The sequence below is a fragment of the Rattus norvegicus genome, chromosome 1, assembly GCF_036323735.1.
Source record: "Rattus norvegicus strain BN/NHsdMcwi chromosome 1, GRCr8, whole genome shotgun sequence".
NCBI lineage: Eukaryota > Metazoa > Chordata > Mammalia > Rodentia > Muridae > Rattus > Rattus norvegicus.
This window is the reverse complement of record NC_086019.1, coordinates 198,559,716-198,582,180: the sequence shown is the minus strand read 5'-3', so window position 1 is coordinate 198,582,180 and position 22,465 is coordinate 198,559,716. Positions and strand designations below refer to the sequence as shown.

General features: G+C 43.5%; 1 protein-coding gene across 10 annotated transcripts in view; it reads left to right on the top strand.

The window, feature by feature from the left end:
- C1h10orf90 (similar to human chromosome 10 open reading frame 90) overlaps positions 1-22,465 on the top strand; it is a 233,575-nt gene that overhangs the window by 141,080 nt on the left and 70,030 nt on the right. For 4 of the 10 annotated variants that reach the window (XM_039107617.1, XM_039106695.1, XM_063287197.1 and 1 more), the window contains one exon: positions 15,602-16,718. In XM_039107617.1, the coding sequence (XP_038963545.1) occupies positions 15,602-16,718 (1,117 nt within the window). Of the gene's footprint in view, positions 1-893; positions 1,070-1,152; positions 1,292-7,350; positions 7,443-15,601; positions 16,719-22,465 lie in introns of those variants that run through there. The other 6 variants (XM_063286459.1, XM_063287020.1, XM_063285879.1 and 3 more) reach the window with 4 other exon arrangements.

Genomic DNA, 22,465 nt, shown 5'->3' with positions numbered 1-22,465 from the left:
GTTTACTTGGTGAGTTCTAGGTCAGTGAGCGAGCCCTGTCTCACAATGCAGTGTGAATGGTGCCCAAGGATAGACAATGGTGCCTGTCTTCTGGACTTCACCTGCATCTTTGAAAACACACACACACACACACACACACACACACACACACAGAGTCTTATTATAGCATATAATTGTAATTGTCCCTGATTGGTTACTGTTGTCAATCTAGTATTCTGCTTGATTTTTAAATTGTACTTTGTCATAGGTTTCCCAGTATAGGGAAAGCATAATATGTAGATGATATCATCTGAACTACTTCCCTCTCTAGATAAGGGGAAATAACTGTAGAAGCCACTTCAAACTGAGTCACACATAAGTCACAAGCTAATGTTCTTCATATCTTAGGGTCGAAGATAGTTTGATTGTATAAAAGCCAACCATACTAGCTATTGCAATTGAAGGAATGCCATATTGCTGAAATTGAACTAGACACCAGCTTTAAAAATTAGCAGTAAGCAGATTAAATTTTTCAATGTTGTGATGTTATCTGGGTATATTTAGTCCTAAGAAATTAAAAAACTTTTTTTTAAATCGTGTAACTGTGTAGGTCTGTGTATGTGTGAGTGTAGGTGTCCACAGACTCCAGAAGAGGATATTGGACACTCTGTATCTAACCAATGGTTGTGATCCTTCTGGGATGGGTGCTGGGAACCCAGCTTATGTCTTCTACAAGAGCAGTGCATACTCTTAACCTCTGAGACATCTTTGCAGTCCTCCTGAGGAACTTTTATACCAACTCACTTGCTGTTCAGTAAGGAAACAATATAGTCAAAGCAAGTGAAATAGTAGAAAGTAGAGACAGGTTGGAAAGAAATCTTCTGACTCCAGGTGGTACTTAAGGAATTTTTGATGTTTTATTACTATTGTTGTTGTTTTTGTTGTTATTGTTAATTTTCCTTCTCCTGTCTAACTGTTCCTTACAGGAAGCTTTTAAATAATTCTCCTGAAATTCATCAAACTCATCAAACTTGTCAAATGAATCTCAGATGTTAACCCCAAATTAGTGATGACAAGAAGTGGCCTTCAGGTAGTTATCCACCACCTGGTTGCTAGGTAAACATTCCAATGATTTCATCAGCCAGATCAGGGCGGAAGGTTGGGAGTCTGACTCGTTCTGAGAGTAGCTACAGAGGCAAACTGGCCATGTTCCTTGATTTAGCAAGGCACATCTTTGTTCGTAGATGGTCTTTGAAATGAAGTAAGATGGCTTTGAAACATCAGTGGGACATGATTAAACTGTCTGGGGAAGGTATGTGTTCTTGCTTTCCCCTCACAGATATCAGAGTATGAATGTTTGTCTTGTATATCCTTAATGTCTTCAACTGACCAGACATCCTAGGTACCAAGTTCTCAGGGAAAAAGATGAGATAGCAGTTGAGAGAAAGAAGCACATGTTATAATATTGTCTGGGATAGGGCTATGAGTTGATGTGGTTCTCCTAAAAGATGTTTCAGACCATATCCTTGGTGGTCTGAATGTGATGTTATTGAACAACATGGTCTTTGAGGATGTGGTTATGATAAGGGAAGATCATACTGGGTTAGGGCTGTCTCTAGACTCAATGGCTGCTACCTTTATAAGGGCAAAGGGATTTAGAGGCATAAACCCATGAGAGAGATGGCTGTGGGAAATAGAGATGTCTGAGATGGGTAGCTAAAGATAGGAGCGACTCAGAGAATCCTTCTGAGAGGAAGTGACTTTGAATTGTGTCAGAGATAAAGGGTTCCCAAGAAAAGGCTGTTATCAGATCAAAGTTGTGAAGAAGTTGAAGGTACCCACATCCAGGATGTGAAGTAGTTGAACCTCTGGGTGCTCATATGTGCATTCCAGTGTTATATTTTCTAAGCTTTATTGTGAAGAAAAACGCTATTTTAACAAGAGGAGCCATGGAGTCTCTCTATATGGTCACTGCTGGTGGTGTTAAGGGGACTTAGTCAAGCTTGCAAGGAGGTATAATTTATGGTCCCTGGCCCAGGTGTGAGCTTGCTAAGATCAGGAAGCATAGGTAAAGTATATTGAAGGGGAGGAGCTTTCACACAAAGCCAGCTTTGCCTTTTGGGAGGATCCAGGGGGTGAGAGAAGGCAGGATGAAGAGGGTAACGTTTTTGTTTGTACTGTAGATAGGGGCGGTGTGAGCACTCATTAAGGACATAGAAAAGATGGATGGAATGGTGAACTCTAGGGAAATTAACTGACCCCCTTTTGAGAAAGAGTGTATTGGGAATGACTTGGAAGAGCTGAGCTGTAAGCTTTTAAAGTATCATTTTAGTACCATTAAGGTGTTAATACATAGAGGGTCCCTAAATCCTTTGGCTAGATTGTTCCACCTGGATTTATTAAGGGGAAGCAGAGGTGTGCAGGAGCCATCAGAAAGGTAGACAGAAGAACACAATGTTCTAGAAGTACAAAATGGAAATCTCTAGAGGCTCAACTGAGGTGAAATCCCACAGAGACAGTGGAGCCTAAATCTGAAAAGTCATTTTTCTCTATGAAATGTGTCTTCAAACAACTGCTGTTAAGGAAGCAGTAGCAATCAAGAGCAGGCCTTGACTCCTGTCAGATTACAAATGTTCTTCTACAACATCAACCAGTACAGAATGAGGCATCTGAGTGCACCTCTCCTCTCCTCACCTTTCCGCACCTCTCCTCTGCTACCATGCCTTAGATGGAGAGGGTGCACTCAGGCACACACCCAGGGCCCACACACTCCCCTGTTTGCAAGTGGCATTGATGGATTGGTTCATTAGGCAATACACAATGGTGCTTGTCTGCTGTTTGTAGGGACAGCGTGAGTCGAGTTAGACAATGTGTAGGAATTTATTATTCTGTAGGTATCAATGCATGAGTAGCCCCTTGTCTTTATTCTCTACCTTGCTCTGCTTTCTGTCTTGCTTTTGTCTTCTGCTTGCTTGTGCTACTTTCTCCCCCCACCCCTTTATGTTTAAATTCTCCTATGATAATCCTCAAAGTCATCTTGACCTAATGCAGAATCACCTAGGTGTGTACCTTCGGATGTGTCTGTGAGAGGTTTATCTGATCTGGGAAGACTTCCTGAGCATGGGTGGATAGCACCATCCCCATGGCCTGAAGTACTAGACTTAATAAAAAGGGGCAAAGAAGAAAGTGAGCTGAGCCACCAGCATTAACCTGTTTTCCTACAGTGGACACCAGGTCTCAGTGTCACCAGCTGCTTCCCCAGCTTGAGCCACTCTCCCTGATTCACCATGACAGACTGTAACCACAGACTACGAACCAGAACGAACCTTCCTTAAGTTCCCTTTGTCAGACATTTTGCCACAGCAATGAGAAAAGTTACTAATGCATGCCATATCTGGTGAGACCATTCAACTTTTCCTGGCCCCCTCAACTGAAAGAGCTTCTTGTGTCTCTTGGAGGCCTGTGATAGCAAATCCATGACATTGCCTTGACATCCACTGGAGAGCGGGGAATCCCTCCCACCTCTGGCTGCTCAGCATAGGGCCTGTCTCTTTGGCAGGATGGCTCAGTTTGTTGGTACTGGAGCAGCCTGCTGTGGCGTCTTGGAGAGAGATCAGGGAGTAGAATAGCTTTGGGTATGTGGCTCAGGCTGAGTTGAGATACAACTCTGATTATTCCAACAGACTCAGGAGAGCATCCCTCAGTGTAAGCTAGTGAGTTAGTGAATAGACAAACAACCAGACCATTAAATGCCATGCACTAGCAATGATGACTGTGGGTCACTGGAAGGTTGTAATTAGCTGCATCATAAATATAGCACTCATGTCACTGCTAGTTTTATATTAAGTGAAGCCTCATTTGGTCCCCATGCATACATGTGAGGCACAGATCCTTGAAAGTTGAAGGGTAGTTTTTGAATTAAAGTACCATAGTTTCCTTCTGGGTCATCAGATCCATAATGGGTGTTACTAGTCTAAGACCATGTTGGACTTGTGATGCCTCATGTGCTGAAAAACTGGCTGAAGCATGGATGGATATCTAAACTCTTGTGTAGGATTCTTACTTGGTAGGTCTGGGGGGAGGGGTGTTGGCTGGTGGCATTACTAGAACAGATATTCCCTTATCAGTTCCTCCAATGCTGGCCCTGCTGCTTGAGGGGCATGCTTGGAGAAACTCTGCAGTAGGATAGCCTTGAGGGGTGGTTAGCCATTACCACCCTTTTCCCCAAGAATCAAAGCCCTGAGACAGTTAAAAGCATTCAAGGTTAAACCATTCTTAAAAGATGATCCAAAGGCAAGTGGAGGGTATTCAGTGGAGGGGACCTGAGTGAGGATGTTGTTCAAGGTAAAGTTTGGCCTTTGGTTAATGTTCTGCCATGGTCTTTCATAAATAGTTATGGTGGTGCTAGTCCATTGTGGAGAATGATGTTCAGGGGAGAAGGAAGCTCTGTACTGTTGACCGCAAGTTCCAGACAGCAAAGGAATAGAGTAGCAATCCAGCAACGGCTGATGCTATGAGGACTCAATAGCATCAGCCATGTACGCTGACTTTAGAGATGGAGGGAACAGAAACAGTGAGGCCAAACAAGGTTGCAGCTATATGACTATGATTGATACCTCAGCTGTGGGTCTTCAGACACAAAGCCTAATTGGGCAGTTATCCTCAGTTGCTCAGGCCTCACAACCTAGGCCAGTTCTTTTCACCCAAGCCTTTTCTCCACACAGCCACTTTACTGTCTTTATAGATTGTCTCACACACTGTATTAATTAGGCTTTTGACTCTTTTCTATTATGTGTCATTATAAGCATTTTCCTGTGTTGTTACATAGACAACATATGAATATTTCAAGGTTCTACATTCTATCTACCTGAATCTCCCCCTCACCTACTGTGGTGCAAGAAATACAAAACCCTCAAATATGCACATATTCAGATACATCCTTGATATGAAGACGTTACCTTGGATTGTCCAGGTGGGCTCTGGTCCAGGAATCCTTGCTCAAGGGAAACAATAGGGCAGAGTCAAGGAGAAGGAACAGCAACAAGGGCAGAGGCTGGAGTGAGGTAGACACAGGTTAAAGAATATGAATAGTATCTAGAGCAAGGAAAAAGTCAAGGACAATGATTCCCCACTAGCATCTTTAGAAAGCAATGCTTGGCTGCTAATTTGACTTTTAGCTCAGTGTTAGATTGACATCTCTAGAGGATGCATTTGTCTTGTGGCCTTTTGTTACAGCAGGCATAGGAAGCTCATAGTTACTGAACCCCTCATGCTCCCCAATCCCAGCAGCCTTCCCATCCCCCTGCAGAAACAAAGCTATTCACTCCCAGTAGTATCACGAAAAATTTCCAGTAACCCTGTGAAGTAACCACCTCCATATCCTCCATCACATGGGGAGGAGCCCAGATATGCTGAGTAATGTGCTCAAAGCCACCCATGTACCCAGAGTTGTGACTCCAGCCCTGGGACTCTGTGGTCCAATTTTAGTGGCTACCTGACCCATTAGTGCCACCACATCAGTGATGCTGAACTTTAGCGAAGAACTTCCTTGACTTGTGCTAAAATAATAACATCCTCTGCCGTTTATTGAATATTTACCTGGTATCTTTGCCCAAGTGCTTTAATGAGGATCTCCCAGAGATGTGAAGGCAAGGCCTGTGTTTCTGCAGGAGGCATCATTTTCTTCATTTATGGACAAAGGCGGGGTCCACAGCTGATTCACTGTAGGTCAGCTAGGGCCAAACTAGAGCAGACGAAAACCCATCTGGTCTCCAAGACTGTGTGTATTTTAAAGTTCTCATCCCCACACCATGCTACACAGGCAGGCCATGTGACTTCTGTCGTCATCCACCTCACCGTGAAGCACTGCGCAGGCACCCACTGTGCCCTTCAGGTCTGACATTAGTGCTTCACAGAAAGTAAACTGTATGTCACCTTGAATGACCCTCTGTCACCAGTGACAGTCATAGATGGAACCACAGTCCAAGTCAGGATGGGATGCAGGTCCATTGTCACTCAGAGACAGACCATAATGGAGGTAGGCTTTGGTTGGGTTAGAGGTGAACCTTGAAAGCCCCCAAGGTCCCCTCCCTTGCTTTCTGTCATCCTTTTTTTCTCATGTCCACACTGCTCTTTGAATAAAATCATTTATCCTGCTCCCCTAAAAAAAAGGCCCAAGGTTAAATCCTGACCCCTTCACAAATCTGCTAGACTTAATAGTACTATAGTATGTGATCTACCCCACTCCCACCCCACCCCCCCAAATACTTTTTTATCTTTATCCAAACAAAGAAAGAGGAAATCTTTTCATGGTACTAGAGTTGGAGATCAAGTCCCCACCTCCACCCTGATTGCATCATATTCTATAATTCTGACATAGGATGTTAAATTCAGGGAGTCTGTTTTTGACATTTCTAACCTCTAGGACCAGAGGTTAAAAACACTCTGTGGTAGTGTTTTTAAAAATTGCATTCTGTAGAGTGTAGTCATAGGGAGACAAAGTTTTGCCCCTGGTTTGAAGAGTCTAGGACTCTGGCTATGTTTGCAGACTCCTCTAACCAGGTCCAACCATATTTGATTCACATTTCTGTAGGAATCCTGGCAATATTACTGTAAGAGATTTTGGGGTTGCTGTCTCTATGGGTCTGCAGCTAAGTTTGTCTCAGTCCCACCTCAGGACCCAGATCAACTTTAAAATGCTCCTTGCTTTCATTGAAAGATGCTTTCCCCAAAAGCACCTTTACTTGGATTGTAGGAGTCAGATGCTGTGTTAAGCATCGATTCATCAGGAAGCTTAAGACAAGAGAAGCTTCTCCTGTCCGTGTGTCTATCCTCATCTACATTTGGGCCTGACCACAGCCTTAGATGTCTTTCCGTTCTTACACCCAAAGTACCTTCACGCTCTCAAAAACAGCCAGTGCCTCAGTGCCTACTGTTCCTGTAGTTGTGGTGGCATTGAGAACTGGTTGAAAGTCAGGCTTGTATTCATGCTGTGATTACAGAGGTGCTGAGAGAAGTAGAATATGGCTTTCTTTCTCTCTGAGCCTAAACCTGGGACAATGGAAACATGATTAAGGCCATATCTGGTCAACCACTTCTAGAATGTAAAAGATAGAAACAGCTGTATGGGGAAAGGATTCTACTGTATTGAGTAACAGACTCAAAAATTAATGAGATCCAAGAGCAGGAGTGACTGGAACAAAGAAAGAGGGACACAGGTTTTGTCATGGCTTGGAATATACCAGAATTGCTGTTGGCTGGTATCTCACATGGATGGGGGAGCATTAAATTTTATATTAAATTGAGGTTAGCATTCATTCTTCTTTCTCCTTCAGTATACTAAAAGTAGCCGTGTCATCTCCTTTTGTCTAGGATCTCTGCACATGCGCTATAGTACAAATGATCAAATCGCCCTTAAAAACCTCCAGTCTGGTGTTACAGAGAGGAAGCTGGACTTCTCCAAGGTAACACACATTTGTGCCTTCTAGTCAGCCGAAGGTGCTAGACTGTAAAACCCAATTGTTGTGGTTTGTTTTCTTTAGTGAAATGATGAATTAATGAACCAGAAAAATTCAGCCACAAGTGATTAAGGATTTTATAGGACAGTATAGAGTCTATATGTGCATTTTAAAGTAACTCTTCGATAATCACCGACAATTTGTAAGTTTCAGAGGAAAGTATGATGGTCTACCTCAATTTTAAAGAGAGGGGAATCAGAATATCATGCCATGTATCATTGTGACGGTCAGAAGGAAATGCTTTGAAATATAACAGGTTGTTTTAAATGGGAAAAACGTGTCAGTAGTGTGAAATAGACGCAAAAAATTAGAAGTCAAATTTGTATAATGAAACGATTCAGACTAGAGGTTAAAGAACTCTGCACAGGGTGGTTAGCATTGCTAGATTATACCCCCTAGGTTCTGTCTAACTGACTCATTTCGATTATTCTGTTGGCCCAGAATAATCAGGGAGTCCTGATATTTAACTCTGTGTAAACGCCCAAATGAAGCTTTGATGCAGAGCCATGCATCACACACATGCAAACATTAAAGCACTTAAGCTGCCAGGCCCCAGAGCTCTTGTTTCCTTCTCTATTCTGGAGGACTGACTCAGAAGAGCTTACCTACTATGTCTTATTAACATCTTATAATAGGTTTAAATGATAAACATGTCTTTTTTCTCTCTCTCTCAAAAATGTATAGCTTTGATTTAACTCTCCATTTAGTAAAGATCTACAGCTCATCCAAGGAGGGGTTCCTAATACCAGTCTCCCAAGGTAAAGGTTGCTATTCCAGTTGGGCTTCTATTGCTTTGACACAATCATCTTGGGAAGGAAAGGGTTGGTTTGACTTAAAGGTTAAATTCACCATCAAGAGAAGCCAGGACAGGAGCTCAATGTGGGAACTTATAGGCAAGAACTGAATCAGAATCCATGGATGAATGTTACTTACTGGCTTGCTCTCTGGTTTATTCAGTTAACTTTCTTATACAGTCCAGGCCTACCTGCATAAGGATTGGCACTGCCCATAGTGGGCTGGGCCCTCCCACATCAATCAAGAAAGATATATCCATAAGCCAATGTGATGGCATTTTCTCAATTAAGATTCCCACTTCTCAGAGGAGTCTAGCTTGTGTCACTTTGCCAAAAAACTAACCAGTGAAGGTGCTATTCTGGACCCTGAGATGTGAGATGTAGTCATTGGCATTCAAAGACTGTTCTAGAGGGGCATACTGTGACAAGAGTTTAACATGCATTGGTGTACTTGATTTGTTTCCTGGGAGCAGAGTAGGAAGGGAGTGTGGCATAAGCAGGAGGAACTATGGTCACTGGGAATGGAGGCTGGAGGAGAGGCTGAGGAAGGAAGAGTAGAGTTCTGGAATGATGGGAGTGCTGCTGAAATTAATTTATTACGTTCAAAAGAAAGATTTTTAGGGCAATTATTACGTTCAAAAGAAAGATTTTTAGGGCAAGAGATACAGCATAATCTTAGAGTATTTGCACAGCACACATGTGGCCCTGGGTTCCATTACCAGCATTGTAGAAAGGAGGAAAATGTTCGAGTGGACCATAGTTCCCTTCTGTTCTTCACATGGAGCTAGAAATTTCCAGCATTGTCCTATCGATGTTAATACTAAATAGTTTGGTCATTAAGAATGATCCTGAACTTTGGGATCATGCAGTCAAATCCCCCCCAACACACACACACACACATACAGAGTGAGGGTGAGAACAAGAGAACACACATACACGGGATGGGGGGAGGGAGGGAGAGAGAGAGAGAGAGAGAACCTGAGCACAGTCACTTTCTGTGGCTGAGTCAACTCTTGCAAATCATACCTTCTTAACATCTGTTCTGGAATTGCCTGGATCCATTTAATCTAATCCATAGTGTGACTTTTAGCCTTTCCTCCTAACCGGGAGCTTTGAAAACTTGTTCTGTATGTGTTATGAGGTCACTGCCAAGAGTTGAAGCATTCCACCAGATTCCTCACCTGGATTAGTGTCCTAATATTCAGCCTCTCTCATCACTTCCCTCCCAAAATACATCAGGGCTGTGCCTCTTCTGCCAAGTGATTGTTTAAGAGTAAAACATGGGACATGCTCACTTCTTCTAAATATATATATTCAAGTTTTCCCGATACTAAAATTAATGAGAATATCATATTGAAATTTAGGAAACCGGAGGCTGGGAGCTGACTCAACCAGTGAAGTATAGACTTCGTAAACACAGGGACTTGAGTTTTAGATCCCTAGCATCCGCACAAAAGCCAAGCACAGTGGTGTACAGCTGTAAGCCCAGCATCAGGGGAATGGAGCAAAAGAAATTTATTGTCTAGCTACTTTGCCTAGACTGCTGAGTTCCATGTTCAGTTCAGAAGTAGTCTCAACTCAGAGAGCAACAGAGAAGGACACCTGCTGTCAACCTGTCGTGTGTGTGTGTGTGTGTGTGTGTGTGTGTGTGTGTGTGTGTGTGTGTGTGTGTGTGTTGGCACATCTGTACACAAACAAATGGGCATACAAAAGAAAGAAACTTGGGAAAATACAGGAATACATAAAAACATTGATTTTTTTCCTTTATTGATTATCCTTTCTTTATTTCCCCTGTGTTTAAAAAATATGCATTAACAATGCACATCAGCTTTCACGGCTTTCTTCTTTCATGGACTGTTCCAATGTGAGCAAATCCTGCGTCATTTAAGAGATTTATAATTTTTATTTTTAAACTCTGCAGATTATAAGAGGCAATTGCACACAGTGCGATTTACTAACCGCCTTCCCCCTATTTAAAAGCATTGATTCTTGCTGGTTTCCAGTGGCTGTGAGGAGGAGGGAGTGGGGACTTTTTATTTAATGGGAGCAGAATTTTAGTTTTATGAGATGAGTTCTGGAAATGGATGCTGAGGGCTGCATGGCATCAGAGAACACACTTGACACAGGAAATGTACACTCAGAGTGGGTGAGATGGCAACTCTTATCTGTTAACCACAAAAAAAACACAGGGGAAAGGTCGATTCTAGCCAGGTTTTCACTGCTGGGTTGCACGCCTGAGCCCTCTCAGGTCATCAGTGACTGTGCAGAAAGACGATGGCTTTGAGATAAGGAGCAAGCAAGGCTCACATTTCCTATGTGTTGAAACCCTGTGTCCCTGCATTCCCCATGTGTTGAAGCCCCGGGTCCCCGTTGCTTCTCTGCAGAAGTAAATGCAGGTCTGAATTGCTCCTGTATCCAGGGCACGGCAGCATGAGGTTGATAGATTACTCAGCAATGATGCTTCTAGGTCTGCTCTGTGGAAGTGAGCAGGTATGCAGTGGGCAGAGGGTGTCTGTGAGGAGACAGATTCCAATCTGGAAAGTACAGTCATAGGTTGTAGAGTTATACTGGCAAAGGAAAGAATTGTCTTACCCAGGAGGGGAAAATACATATTTCAGAGACAGATCATGCTGCGTGCTTCTTCCTTTGCAGATATAAATTGCTGCAGGAAGAAAGCCATTTTCACCTCAGTGGCTCAGGGTGGGATTGCTTTGAGGATCTGACACTTACCTGCCTCTTGTTTCAACTTAGGAAATGATGCCCTTCTTAGTCATATGCCTTACGGCGTAAGTGCAAAGCAAATGCTGTCTGTAAGAAGCATGAAACTCTGAAAACAGTTACCAGCTCTACAGAAGCATGCTGGAAACGCTTAAAATAAGTCCATATCTTAAAACACTTAACAGAAACCAACAGCAGCATCTATGTACAAGGGATTGAAAAGTGTTTTCTTGGAGGACAGTGGTCAGGGGATGCCAAAGCCAGACTCAAACCCAGCCCAGCTCTCACTCATCTTGAGCATGGATCACTTTCAAAACTGATGGTTTTCTAAATCCTTTCAAATCAGGTCTTACATCTTTTAACTTTATTTTACATGAAAGAATGAAAGAAATCTCTGTTCAAAGCCACCTTTAGATAACCTTTAGTTAAAAGGCAGAGGTGGGTGTCACCCTAAAGTAGTTTGATTTGAGACAAACTGTGCTTTTATAATTTGTCTCCTCTTGGTGTGGTGTGGTGTGGTGTGTGTGTGTGTGTGTGTGTCTGTGTGTGTGTGTCTGTGTGTCTGTGTCTGTGTGTCTGTGTCTGTCTGTGTCTGTGTCTGTGTCTGTGTCTGTGTCTGTGTCTCTGTATTCACCTGTGTATATAGAGGCCAGAGGTTGACTCAGTGTCTTTGTTGATTGGTTTCAAACTCATTTTTGGAGATAAGGCCATCTTGATCCTGCCTTATAGGCACATGCTGTCATGTCCTGCTTTTTATGTGGGTACTGCGGATCTAAATTCAAGTTCCTATGCTTGTGCAGAAGCACTTCACCAACCAAGCCATCTCCCCAGCCCTGGGTTGTATATTATATTTGATTATCTATTTGTCTCAGTGAGAAAAACTAGATTTGATAAATAAAACTTGCCTTCCAGGAGTATTGGAATATATGTTAAAGGGTGAAAAGTCCTTTGTTTCCTTTTTAATTTCTCTAAGTTATTTTGGGGATCTTTTGTCAACCCTCAATCTAACGATTGTTCTGATCATTTGGATATTGTCCCCAGGCAGTGAATTCCAGCAGACAAGGGTTTATAATACTCAATATGCACCTGGCATGTAGATAAATGTCCAATAAATATTTGTCATCTGACTCGCTAAGCAGATGGCTTGCCTATAGCTGTAGTTATAGACAACACCAAAAGCAGTGATAGGCAAGTTCACTGAGACGCTTCTGCTGCTTTGATCACATTGATCATCTACAAATCTCTGCTGATTTACGGGAAGTGTAATTTATACAAATGATTATAATTATTAGTGTTTATTGTTGACTCGACAAAATCCAGAATCACCTGGGAGATGGGACTTAGGGAAAATCTGGGAGGGTGGGTTTCTCTGAAGTTAACTGATGTGGGACTTATCTTACACGTAGCACCATTTCACTGGTAAGACCTGGGGTCTTTGTGTGTGTGTGTGTGTGTGTGTGTGTGTGTGTGTGTGTGTGTGTGTGTGTGTGTGGTCACAGTGTGATGAGCTTCTTTTAGCTGCTGCTGCTGCTGCTGCTCTTTCCTTCCATGATGAACTATACCTTGAACTGTGAGCTAAATACACCCACCTACACTTCCTTCCTTCCTTCCCTCCTTCCCCTCTCCTTCCCATCCTTCCCCTCTCCTTCCTATCCTTCCCTCCCTCCTCTATCCCTTCCTTCCTTCCTTCTTTCTTTCCTTTCTGTTACTTTTGTCAGGGTATTTTATCACGGCAGCAGAAAGGAAACTAAAACAAGGCTCACTTCGAGAGACAACATCACACCGGTACCTCTCTTTGTTCTTCATACCTTGCTGGTGAAGAGAATCTGTTTTTTCCTGGGCATGGTTCTGACCATCATGGATTCAGCCAGGAACAGTGTCACCCTGAATAACAAGAGCTTGAGAAAGAAGTTCATATTCACACATCTCATTGTCACCCTCTCTTCTTCCTTTTGATGGAATCAAGAATCACAGTCACACTTTCCAGGCCTCAGGTAGTGAAATGGCAGCTGACTCTTTATCCAGGCTCCCCGGGGCCTCTAGGATCTATTGGGATGATGCCCAAGGCCTGTGCCCCCAAGGAAGCCCTCAGCAAATATGTTTCTGAGCTCTGCCTGGAGGAACCAGACAGTCACTGCCAGTATCAGGGTCTTTTCTGTATGAGCTCTAAGCAGAACTGACAGCTCTTTACTCCTAGCTATACAGTCATGCTGATTCCAAGAACCAGACTCTTACAGGATCCTGAGCCCAAGATTGGGAACTCTTTAACATTGGCAATACCAGTACCAGGAAGGGGGTGCCTTTTAACAGACTCAATTTCAATCTTTTTCTTGGATTATAGCCATGCAAATCAAAGCTTCTCTGAGGTCTGGGGCCTCTAAAGAACCATGACTCAGGATGTATTTCATGTCCTAAATCAGTTCACCCTCTTTCCTCTATGTCTATGTCAAGGACAAGGGGCTGGTTACAAATACAGACTCTAGACCTCATCCCAACAGGTCCTGACTCAACTTAAGCCTGGAGATTAAGGTGTTCAGCTATCTACTCCCACTCTATGAGATTTTTAAGCATAGGTTGTCACTGGTCCAAATTTGAGGAAACACTGCCCTATGGAGTAAGAGCAACACTGCAGGTTCCAAGTTGGGTTTTTTTTTTTTTTCCTTCAAAGATCAATTGTCAAAGGAATTCCCACTGGGTATGATTACACCCATTGCGGGGTACACAGGAACAATTATTATCGGAACTAAATTTAACGAGGATGGGAGGGACTGTGTACTGTCAAATGGGCTCCAGGTGCACTGTCATTTTCTTGTATGCAAATCGTAGCCATGGGAGTGCTACAGGGAGAAGCGTGGAGTAGGAGAGTGCCACAGAGACACGGGAAGCCTGATAGAAACAGACACTATGAAAGCACTGACTTCCTCTAACCTGTCTTCAGTCCCCTAGCTTCTCTACTGATTTGTATAAGGTGGAGGCACGGGCTTCTGGGTCTTGCAAACTACAGGTAATTATTGTTCTGTACTGTAGCATCAGAGGTGCTAAGATGACATCTCCACTTGCAGCTGGAGACTCCTCCAGGTTGACCTTAAACTTTGGAATGACCTTGAATTGGAAGAGATGCTTGAAGTGTTGTCTAAGAGTTGAAAATATTTTGCTTTTAAACACTGAAGGAAGTTTGAAATGGACTCCCCATTCACCACCCTTCAAATTCTTTTGAAATTTGCGACTTCTCACATATTTTTACAAAGTAAACAAAGGCATAGAAACTGAGGGGGCCGGGCATGGTTGCATATCCATTTAATCCCAGCGTTTGGATGGCAGAGGCAGGCAGATCTCCAAGTTCAAGGCCAGGCTGCTCTACACAGAATGCTGCTTACTGGCCTGCTCCTTATGACATGCTCAGCCTGTTTTCCAGCTGCACCCAGGAGAACCAGCCCAGGGATTGCGTCTCCCACAGTGGGCTGGGTTCTTCCATCCCAATCATCAACCAAGAAAGTGGGTACTACAGATGTGCCTATAGGCCAGTCTTATGGAGGCATTTACTCAATCGAGAGTCCCTTTTCCCAATCGACTCTAGCTTGTGTCATCACCGGGTCATATGCAGAGTCATGTGTCCAGATAGAAGAGAATATTATTTAACTATTTAATGAATGTTAAATCTGCCATAAAGGAAATGCAAATCCTCCCCTTGTTCTCTTACATCTTGGAAAAGGCAAACCCTAATCTTTCTTTCATGGTACCTAGGCGCACTCCTTATAGGTGCTGTTTATTACGATGGCAGCAGACCAGCCGTGACTCTGTTCGTGCTCTCTAAGTCACTTCCATCAGGACCACTGGTGTATGCATGTGGGCAAAGTCCTCAATACCCTACACTCAGAATTTCAGACCTGCCAGGGGAACCTGTGTTCACAACTTTCTAGGTGATTCTCAGATGTGCTGGGGTTTGAGATCTGCTCTTGATGCCCTTTGGCTTCCAAGCCTGTGGTTTTTATCATTATTTCAGAGTCTGAGCAATTTTGTACACAAGTTCCAGAGGGCTCTGACACACTAAGTACTGGGCTGTGGTCACACTAAGTGCTGGGCTGGGGTCAGCCTTCTGCAGCACTCATAACACATACAGGAAAACACAAGGATTCTCCCTTTTGTTCTTTATCCGTTAGACTTATTCTACACAATGGTGATTTGCATAAGGACTTAAGAACTGCTAATTAGGAAGCATGGAATTCCTTGATCATTTAAAGTGTGGACAAATGCTCCTCACAGAGAAGCATTGAGCTACAGCTCTACTCTGTATACTGGTATATATCCATCTTGGTACATCCCATTCTGGAAAGAGAAGCCGACTGATTGGCTAGTCTCGGAAAGTGAACTTGGACATTAGATTTTTCCTAACATCCAGAACATCACTTCCTCACAAACATACCTAGGTCTCCATCCCTCCAGGATGCTCAGGTTTGGCATCAAGAAGTACCTTAAAGGCCTTAATGAGAAGTACAAGTGCTCCTTCTCCAGCATCCCCGTGACCTGTAAGAGTTCACTACCTGTATTCCCACGAACTGCTAGAATAATTGAGACTTTTTATCTACTTTCTAGGAGACACTGGCATCACAGAACACAAGAATGATATCACCTGTCGTCATTTCCCGGCTGATTGATGAAAAGAAATCGATGGAAAATGGAGCTGTGTTGTCACAAGCAATCGCCCAGCCTCAGCTGTGTCCTCCAAAGCCAGCTTCAGCTAGGCCCGGTGGAGTGAGCAAGCACAGGCCATTTGCTTTATCTCCTGATGGATTAGGAATTTTGGCTCCATCAGATGAGCAAGGACTGGAGATAGAACCACTGTCTACAGGGGACAATCTAGGCAAAGGTCCCCGCAGTGGCTTCTCTTCTATCACCATTACTGCCCGACGTGTGGGTCCTCCAGCCAGCAACTTGGTATGGGACACTTTTAGGGACCCACTGTGTTCCAAGTGCGGGACCAAGGATGCTGGGTTCCAAGACCCCCCAGTTCTGGCTAGTGGTGCCCATCTATGTCAACACAATAGACCCTACAGCTATACAGAGTTCCCCAGCAATGGCTCTGTGGAGGGGCTGAAGGTTACTCAGGCTCACTCAAGGCTGTGTGCAAGGCAGGACTACTGGGTCACCCATGCGGATGATAATGAGGACAGTTTTTCTTCCGACAATTCACCATCAAGAAAAGTCCCACTGGTATTTAGTTCTTGTGTCCACCTCCGGGTGTCTCAACAGTGTCCCAGTGCCATTTACTATTTGGACAAGTCTCTTTCTGTCCCCCTTGAGCAACCTCAAATTGCTAGCCCCAAAATGCACAGGTCTGTCCTGTCTCTCAGCCTCCGCTGTAGTTCCCACCAGTTAACAGCAGATGGAGTAGACAGCCCAGCTAATGGAGAGCCAATCAGCAGAGCTCTATCACAGGAACTCTCTGAGGGAAAACAGGACCTCCTAGGCTCACAATGGGGCCAGCCACAAGAAGGTCACTGGAAGGAGAGCCCAGCATTGGTGCCAGTACATTTGGGGAGTGGCACATGCCCTCAGACTGGCTCCCCTCCACTGGAAAATGTCAAATTTGCAGATGTGGGAAGAAACCAGGTCCCAGTACACAAGGAGAAAGAGGATCATGCAACATGTACCAATAGCAGCCATTCTAACCAACTCTCCATCCATATTCCCGGATGGAGTTACAGGGCTGGTGAGTAGCCTGCAGGAGGGTGCCCAATATCCGTGTCTAGCTAAGAGAGTGCCATTGAATTTCTTCTGCTCATCCCAGTAGATCATTCCCATTGAGCATTAGGTTATCTCTGTCTCAAGTCAGCAGCTCATAAGTTAGCACTGACGTCTGAGTAAACAAATATTCTCAGACAAGTGTTCTCAAATAACACATTTGTAGATAATAAGAAACCTTCACTCATGATCCCTCTCCCAACAATAGTGCCAGGTCATACAGGCAATCCATAGCAAGCAGTGGTTCCCAGAGCAGCTGGAACAGAACAGAGCATGCTCACCCCACATTCCAAAACAGGGTAAGTAGAATAAAACAACACCCACACCCATACTCTGTTTTTAACTCCTCAGGGGTCCACCGACTAAATATTGAGAGTTCTAGAATTCTGAGGTTTTTACTTTTTAATCCTATCATTGATAAGTGTGTTAGCACCAACATTTAAAAACTATATCTGAGTTGTATAATGCTCTCTCTGTGTGTGTGTGTGTGTGTGTGTGTGTGTGTGTGCGCGCGCACGTGTGTGTGTGTGTGTGTGTGTGTGTGTGTGTGTGTGTGAGTGTGTGGGAGTATTGTAAGTACAGCATGTTTTCTAATGGGGAAGTTGGAATGTTCTTTACCAATCATCGGCAAAAGGAATCATGTGTCCTGGGTTGTGTCTGCAGCATCCTTCCTGGCTGGGCCTTTTTGCTATTTCTGCTATTTCAGGGCCAGACAGAATTTCCCAGGTGGGCTTCCCAGAGACCCTTTGGCTTTCAGGAGAGGAAACGAGTCTGTCTTGGAGAGAGGGAAGCAGCCCAGATTTCTCTGTCTCTGTTTCAGTTGTACTTTCTGTGAGAGTGACTGGTTTATGAGTCATGGACTTTCCACTTGGGGAAAATATTTAAAAGAAATAATAGTAAAACTGAAAAGGCAGCATATGCATAATAATTTTACAGCATGAGTTTCTTATCCATTTAGCATTTATTAATTAAATAAAAATGACTGTAAAACACTTAAAAACTATAATGCATGTGGAAGCGTTAAATGATGTAATTAATTTTAACAAGTGTAGATATATTGGATGTTCAGAGATCTTTAGCGTCAATTCAATATAGCTTTTGGATTGATTAAACTATTGAAACGCCTGCATCAACAGACTCACTGCATTCAGGAAAATGCAAGCAGTCATTCTGTGTTCGAAAGATAAATGCCACTTTCGTATTTAAGGCAAGCGCTCAAGCTGAACACTTCGAACGCCTCATCCTCCTTATTGATGATGATTCCAGAAATAGAGAGGCTGCATTCTATGGCAAGCATGACTAGAGGCTCTGTTTCAAAGTATAGAATAATCACTTGGAAATTTTTAAAAGATCTCACCAAAAGCTCTTTAAAAAATAACCAGGTGGGTTGGGGATTTAGCTCAGCGGTAGAGCGCTTGCCTAGCAGGCGCAAGGCCCTGGGTTCGATCACAAACTCATCTCAGGGCAGAGTGGCTTCCCTGTGGCTTTGAAAAGAAGCTGGTTGTTCCTGGGCGGGTTGGTGGAGGTTAGTTCTGCCTCCTGTGGGGCTGACGTCCCTCACAATAGTCATGTATTATAGAGACTGTAAATGTGTTTAGAGCCTGACTCTAAATCACAGTACCGAATCTTATCATTTGAAGAAAGCCACAGAGGCTGGAAGAACCCTCAACATCATTTCCTATTTTCTAGCTCAATGAATGTGGACGGTGACACAGCCACTCCAAGCTCTTTTTCTTCACTCAGTAATTAGTGCTCTTAAATGTCTTCAAGCTTAGGTTTATTTACTATCCTCTATTAGCCCCAGATTTTTGAACAGAAGACATATCATGTGAGCCTCGACAGTTTCTATCCTAACATTCAACACGATAGAAAACATCAAAGATTGGGGAGATATGCAAACACTAAGGCCCAAAGGAAGCTGAGAGCCATGTCTTTTAGAAAGCTGTGCTCCATTAGAATAGGGGGTAATTTATTGTTTGAGACATGTACCTCTAATGTGCACATGTGCACACAGACACACAGCTACCTGGTTTGCATACACTCTCACTCATGTATATCTATACTAATTTTCAATGGGTTTACATTTCTTGTTGGATAATGAGAAAGCATCTCTGTCCATGCCACCGAATTCCTGCCTGAAGTTTATAAGCGTAATTGACTCTCTAAAGATCACAGTCTATTCTGGTACGGGGTACATCATCATCGAGGGGAGCATTTGCAAGCTCATCTGCCACCCTCACAGAGCCTGTTAGCCTTAACACAAGTACTCTCAGACCATGGCCATGCTCATTAAGAGGACCCGTGCATTTCCGGTCAGCAACTGACATTGCATCTAAGGCATTCTTGATAGCTTCCTGTGGCTACATATACTTAATGGGATTCATCCTTCTTATGGTATGAAGCTAACTCCTTTTATCTGAATCCTACCCAAGGAGGATCCCCTCTGGCCTCACTTTGCTGAAACCCAGCTGCCTTTGTAGGTGCTGCATGGCAAAGTCCATAGATAGAGTCAAGACAATTTTAGCTATAGTCATTAGCTCATTGGATAGGAAGTTCTCTAGATGGTATTCCCAAGTAAGCTTCTCTAGATGGTATTCCCAAGTAAGCTTTGAAGATAAGTACCCAGGAAGACTCCTAAGGTGGGGGGGGGGGGATGGGATACACGCAGTCACATCATGGAAAACAGATAGGTTCTGTCCCCTGGGAGAAAACTCTGCAAACATATGGGTAGTCACTTCTCCTTTGGGAGTGAGGTTAAGAATTGATTCTCTGTTTGCCAACCTTCTTGGTCCTTGATGTTTTGTCTTTACTGTTAGTGAGCATCCTGCCGGTACAGCAGAGGTGAACATTGTACAAAACTCTGCCTCTGCTGTGAGGGAAACTTTCACCACGTTGTCACCCCATGCTCAGAGTCAGCTTGAGGAATAATCGTGTTATATGTTGTTAAAATGCCCAGTGCCAGGTCCTGGCTTATGTCCATTATTTTAAATCATCTAAACAACTTTGTAGGGAAAATACCAGTTCTGCCTGTCTTGTAGACAAGACAAACAAGGCTTGAAGATAAAATGACTTACCTAAGTCTGTGTATCCATTAAGTGCTAGGGCTGTGTTTGTGGTTCCTGTTGCATCCTTGCCAGTGATAACCCTGGGAAGAATGGTCAGAGTGTTGAGGTACCCAGTCTGTCCCCCACTGTCACCATAGAAAGTGGTATTTGGAGACAGCTCAGAAGCATTTCTGGTGTGATGGCACAGTGTGCTATAAATGGATTTCTGATGATATTTGGTAAGGTTAGTTATTGATGTTAGTTAAAGCTTGGAGCTCCTTCCATAACTCATCTGGGTCTCTGTGTCACTCTGCAGGAGTTTTAATATTGATCTAAATGATTCTGACCTCTGTGTGTGATTGATTCATTATTGATTCTGATATATTAACTATTGCTTAGCTTGTTTTGTTTCTATGATCCATCTCTGAATCTCTTTTCCTTCCTGAGACATCCACGTAGATACAAAGCGAGAGATGATGTTAGATGCTATTGGAGAAAAGACTAAGGAATATGATGCCCTGCTCTGTGGTAGACCCACAGACAGCGTACATGCTCTAAAGCCTTGGTTCTTAACCTTTGGAGGATGCATACTGGATATCTTGCATATCAAATATTTATACTGCAATTTGTAACAATAGCAAAATTACAGTTAAGAAGTAGCAACAAAATAATTTTATGGTTGGGAATCTCCACAACATAAGGAACTGTATTAAAGGGTTGTAACATTAGGAAGGTTGAGAACCACAGCTCTAAAAGCATTAGTCTGAGTGGCTGGAAGGAATGAGCCCCCGCCAGGCCACTGCATGGATACCAAATCTTGTTATGTTTCTAGGTATGGGGTGTGCATAGTGATTTGGCTTCATTTCATTTACACATCAGGCTTACCTGATGAGAAGATGCCTCCTGAACTCAGCTCTCTCATCCCAGAGGACTTATTCCTACAGGGCTCAGAAGGCATGGGAAGAAATCCTATTTTGCAAATGTATCACCCCCCCCCCAATAATCTAGTATTAGATGAATCAATCTTTTCTTTTTCCCTTCCTTTGCATTTTTTCCTGCACTGCCCTCTACCTTCCTTTTCTTTTTTCTCCCCCTCTATCTCTCTCCTGTCTCATTCCTTCTCTTCTTCCCTCATCTACACTCTCTTCCCCTTCTTTTTATACCCCTCCTCAACCCCTCTCCTCTCTCCTCCACTCCCTCCCTCTCCCCTCCCCTGTCTTCTTACAAAGGAAAGTGTGCTCATCTTTACAGGACATATGCTTTGTATGGCATTTACTCCGTTCTGCTATTCTGGTGGGAAAGCATTGCACGGCATAGACTTATATGGCTGTTGCCAATAAAGCTTTATGTATAAAGGCAAATGGTATGCCAGACTTAGCCTGCCTATAATGTGTAACCTTTGATCTAGAACAGTATTGCATCCTGTGTTCTTGGACTAAGACTCTGAGGTTGAGATCAATGGATAGCCTATATCCTAAGGTGTTCTTGTGAGAATGATCATGGATTGAAGAAAGATGAAGAAGGGATGAGCAGATAGGGAAGGTTCTCTTGTACAGATAAAACAAAGGTCACAGCCACCTCAGGATTGGGAATGTCTCTTCAGTGTTGCTCTGAGTTGGAGGAGGCTGGGTCTTTGTATCCCAGGGAGTAGATGTGACCTTTAATGAGGAGCTTGCTGGTTAGTTCTCTAAGGTGGACGAACGAGGGATATCTCCCCAGAGAGTGCCAGGCAGTGCATGTAAGAGCTGTTCACCCTGCCACTTTCCACCTCACCTCATTAGGAGTTAGGAGTCTTCCTGAGTTCTCCTAGGACAGGATTGCGAATGAGATCTAGACTGTCATCTTCTCACCCATGGGAAGATAGCAGTGAACTATTCTTTCCTAGTTAACCTCTGCTCACTCAGGAGCACATTGGGCAATTGTGAGAATGAACTTGTACTGGGGGAAGTGGTGAAGGTGTTGTTGCAGTGTTGAGACCCAGAGACATGTTTTTTTTAACTTTTTAATACACTTTAAATGAAATATTTAAGAATATTGATGATTAAAATATAAGTGTGCCACCCATACTAGAGGCTAATCTTTTTAGAATCTTAGGTTACTTGTCAGGTAAGGCCTAATCAGTTCGGTAGGAGAGGTCAACCAGATGATCACTTAAATTCTTCTTTCACTGAGGGAGGGGTTTTCTGTCATTGTAGCTGTCAGAAAAATTATCAGAGTAATTCTCAGAATTGAATGGAGTGATTCCCAAGCAAGGGAGGTACATTCATGCCCTCTACCCCTTCCCACCATTGACTCTAGGACTGCCTCATATCTTCTGACCAAAGCCTGACAAACTGCCTCTTGCTCTTTTCCTATTTCCTAAACTATTCATCATGCCCACTAGCCCAGAGTCCCCTTTTATTGTCAGCAACAAAGTCTGTCACTTTGTGCCAGTCACCATTGTCACTAGTGATTGGGACACCTGCTAAGCTCTAGCACCTTCTGGTATCTCCATACCAGAATTCCATCTGGACAGCCTGTTCTCATTTCTTTGCTTTGTCAGTCCTGGTTCCAGGCACTCTGCTGCTCTCTGATTGCACAGTTCTGAAACAAAACTCGGGTGTGTAGGCTACAGTCTTTTAAAGTGACCTCTTTACTCCATAGCAGCTCTTTTCCTCTAGGCTGCACACTC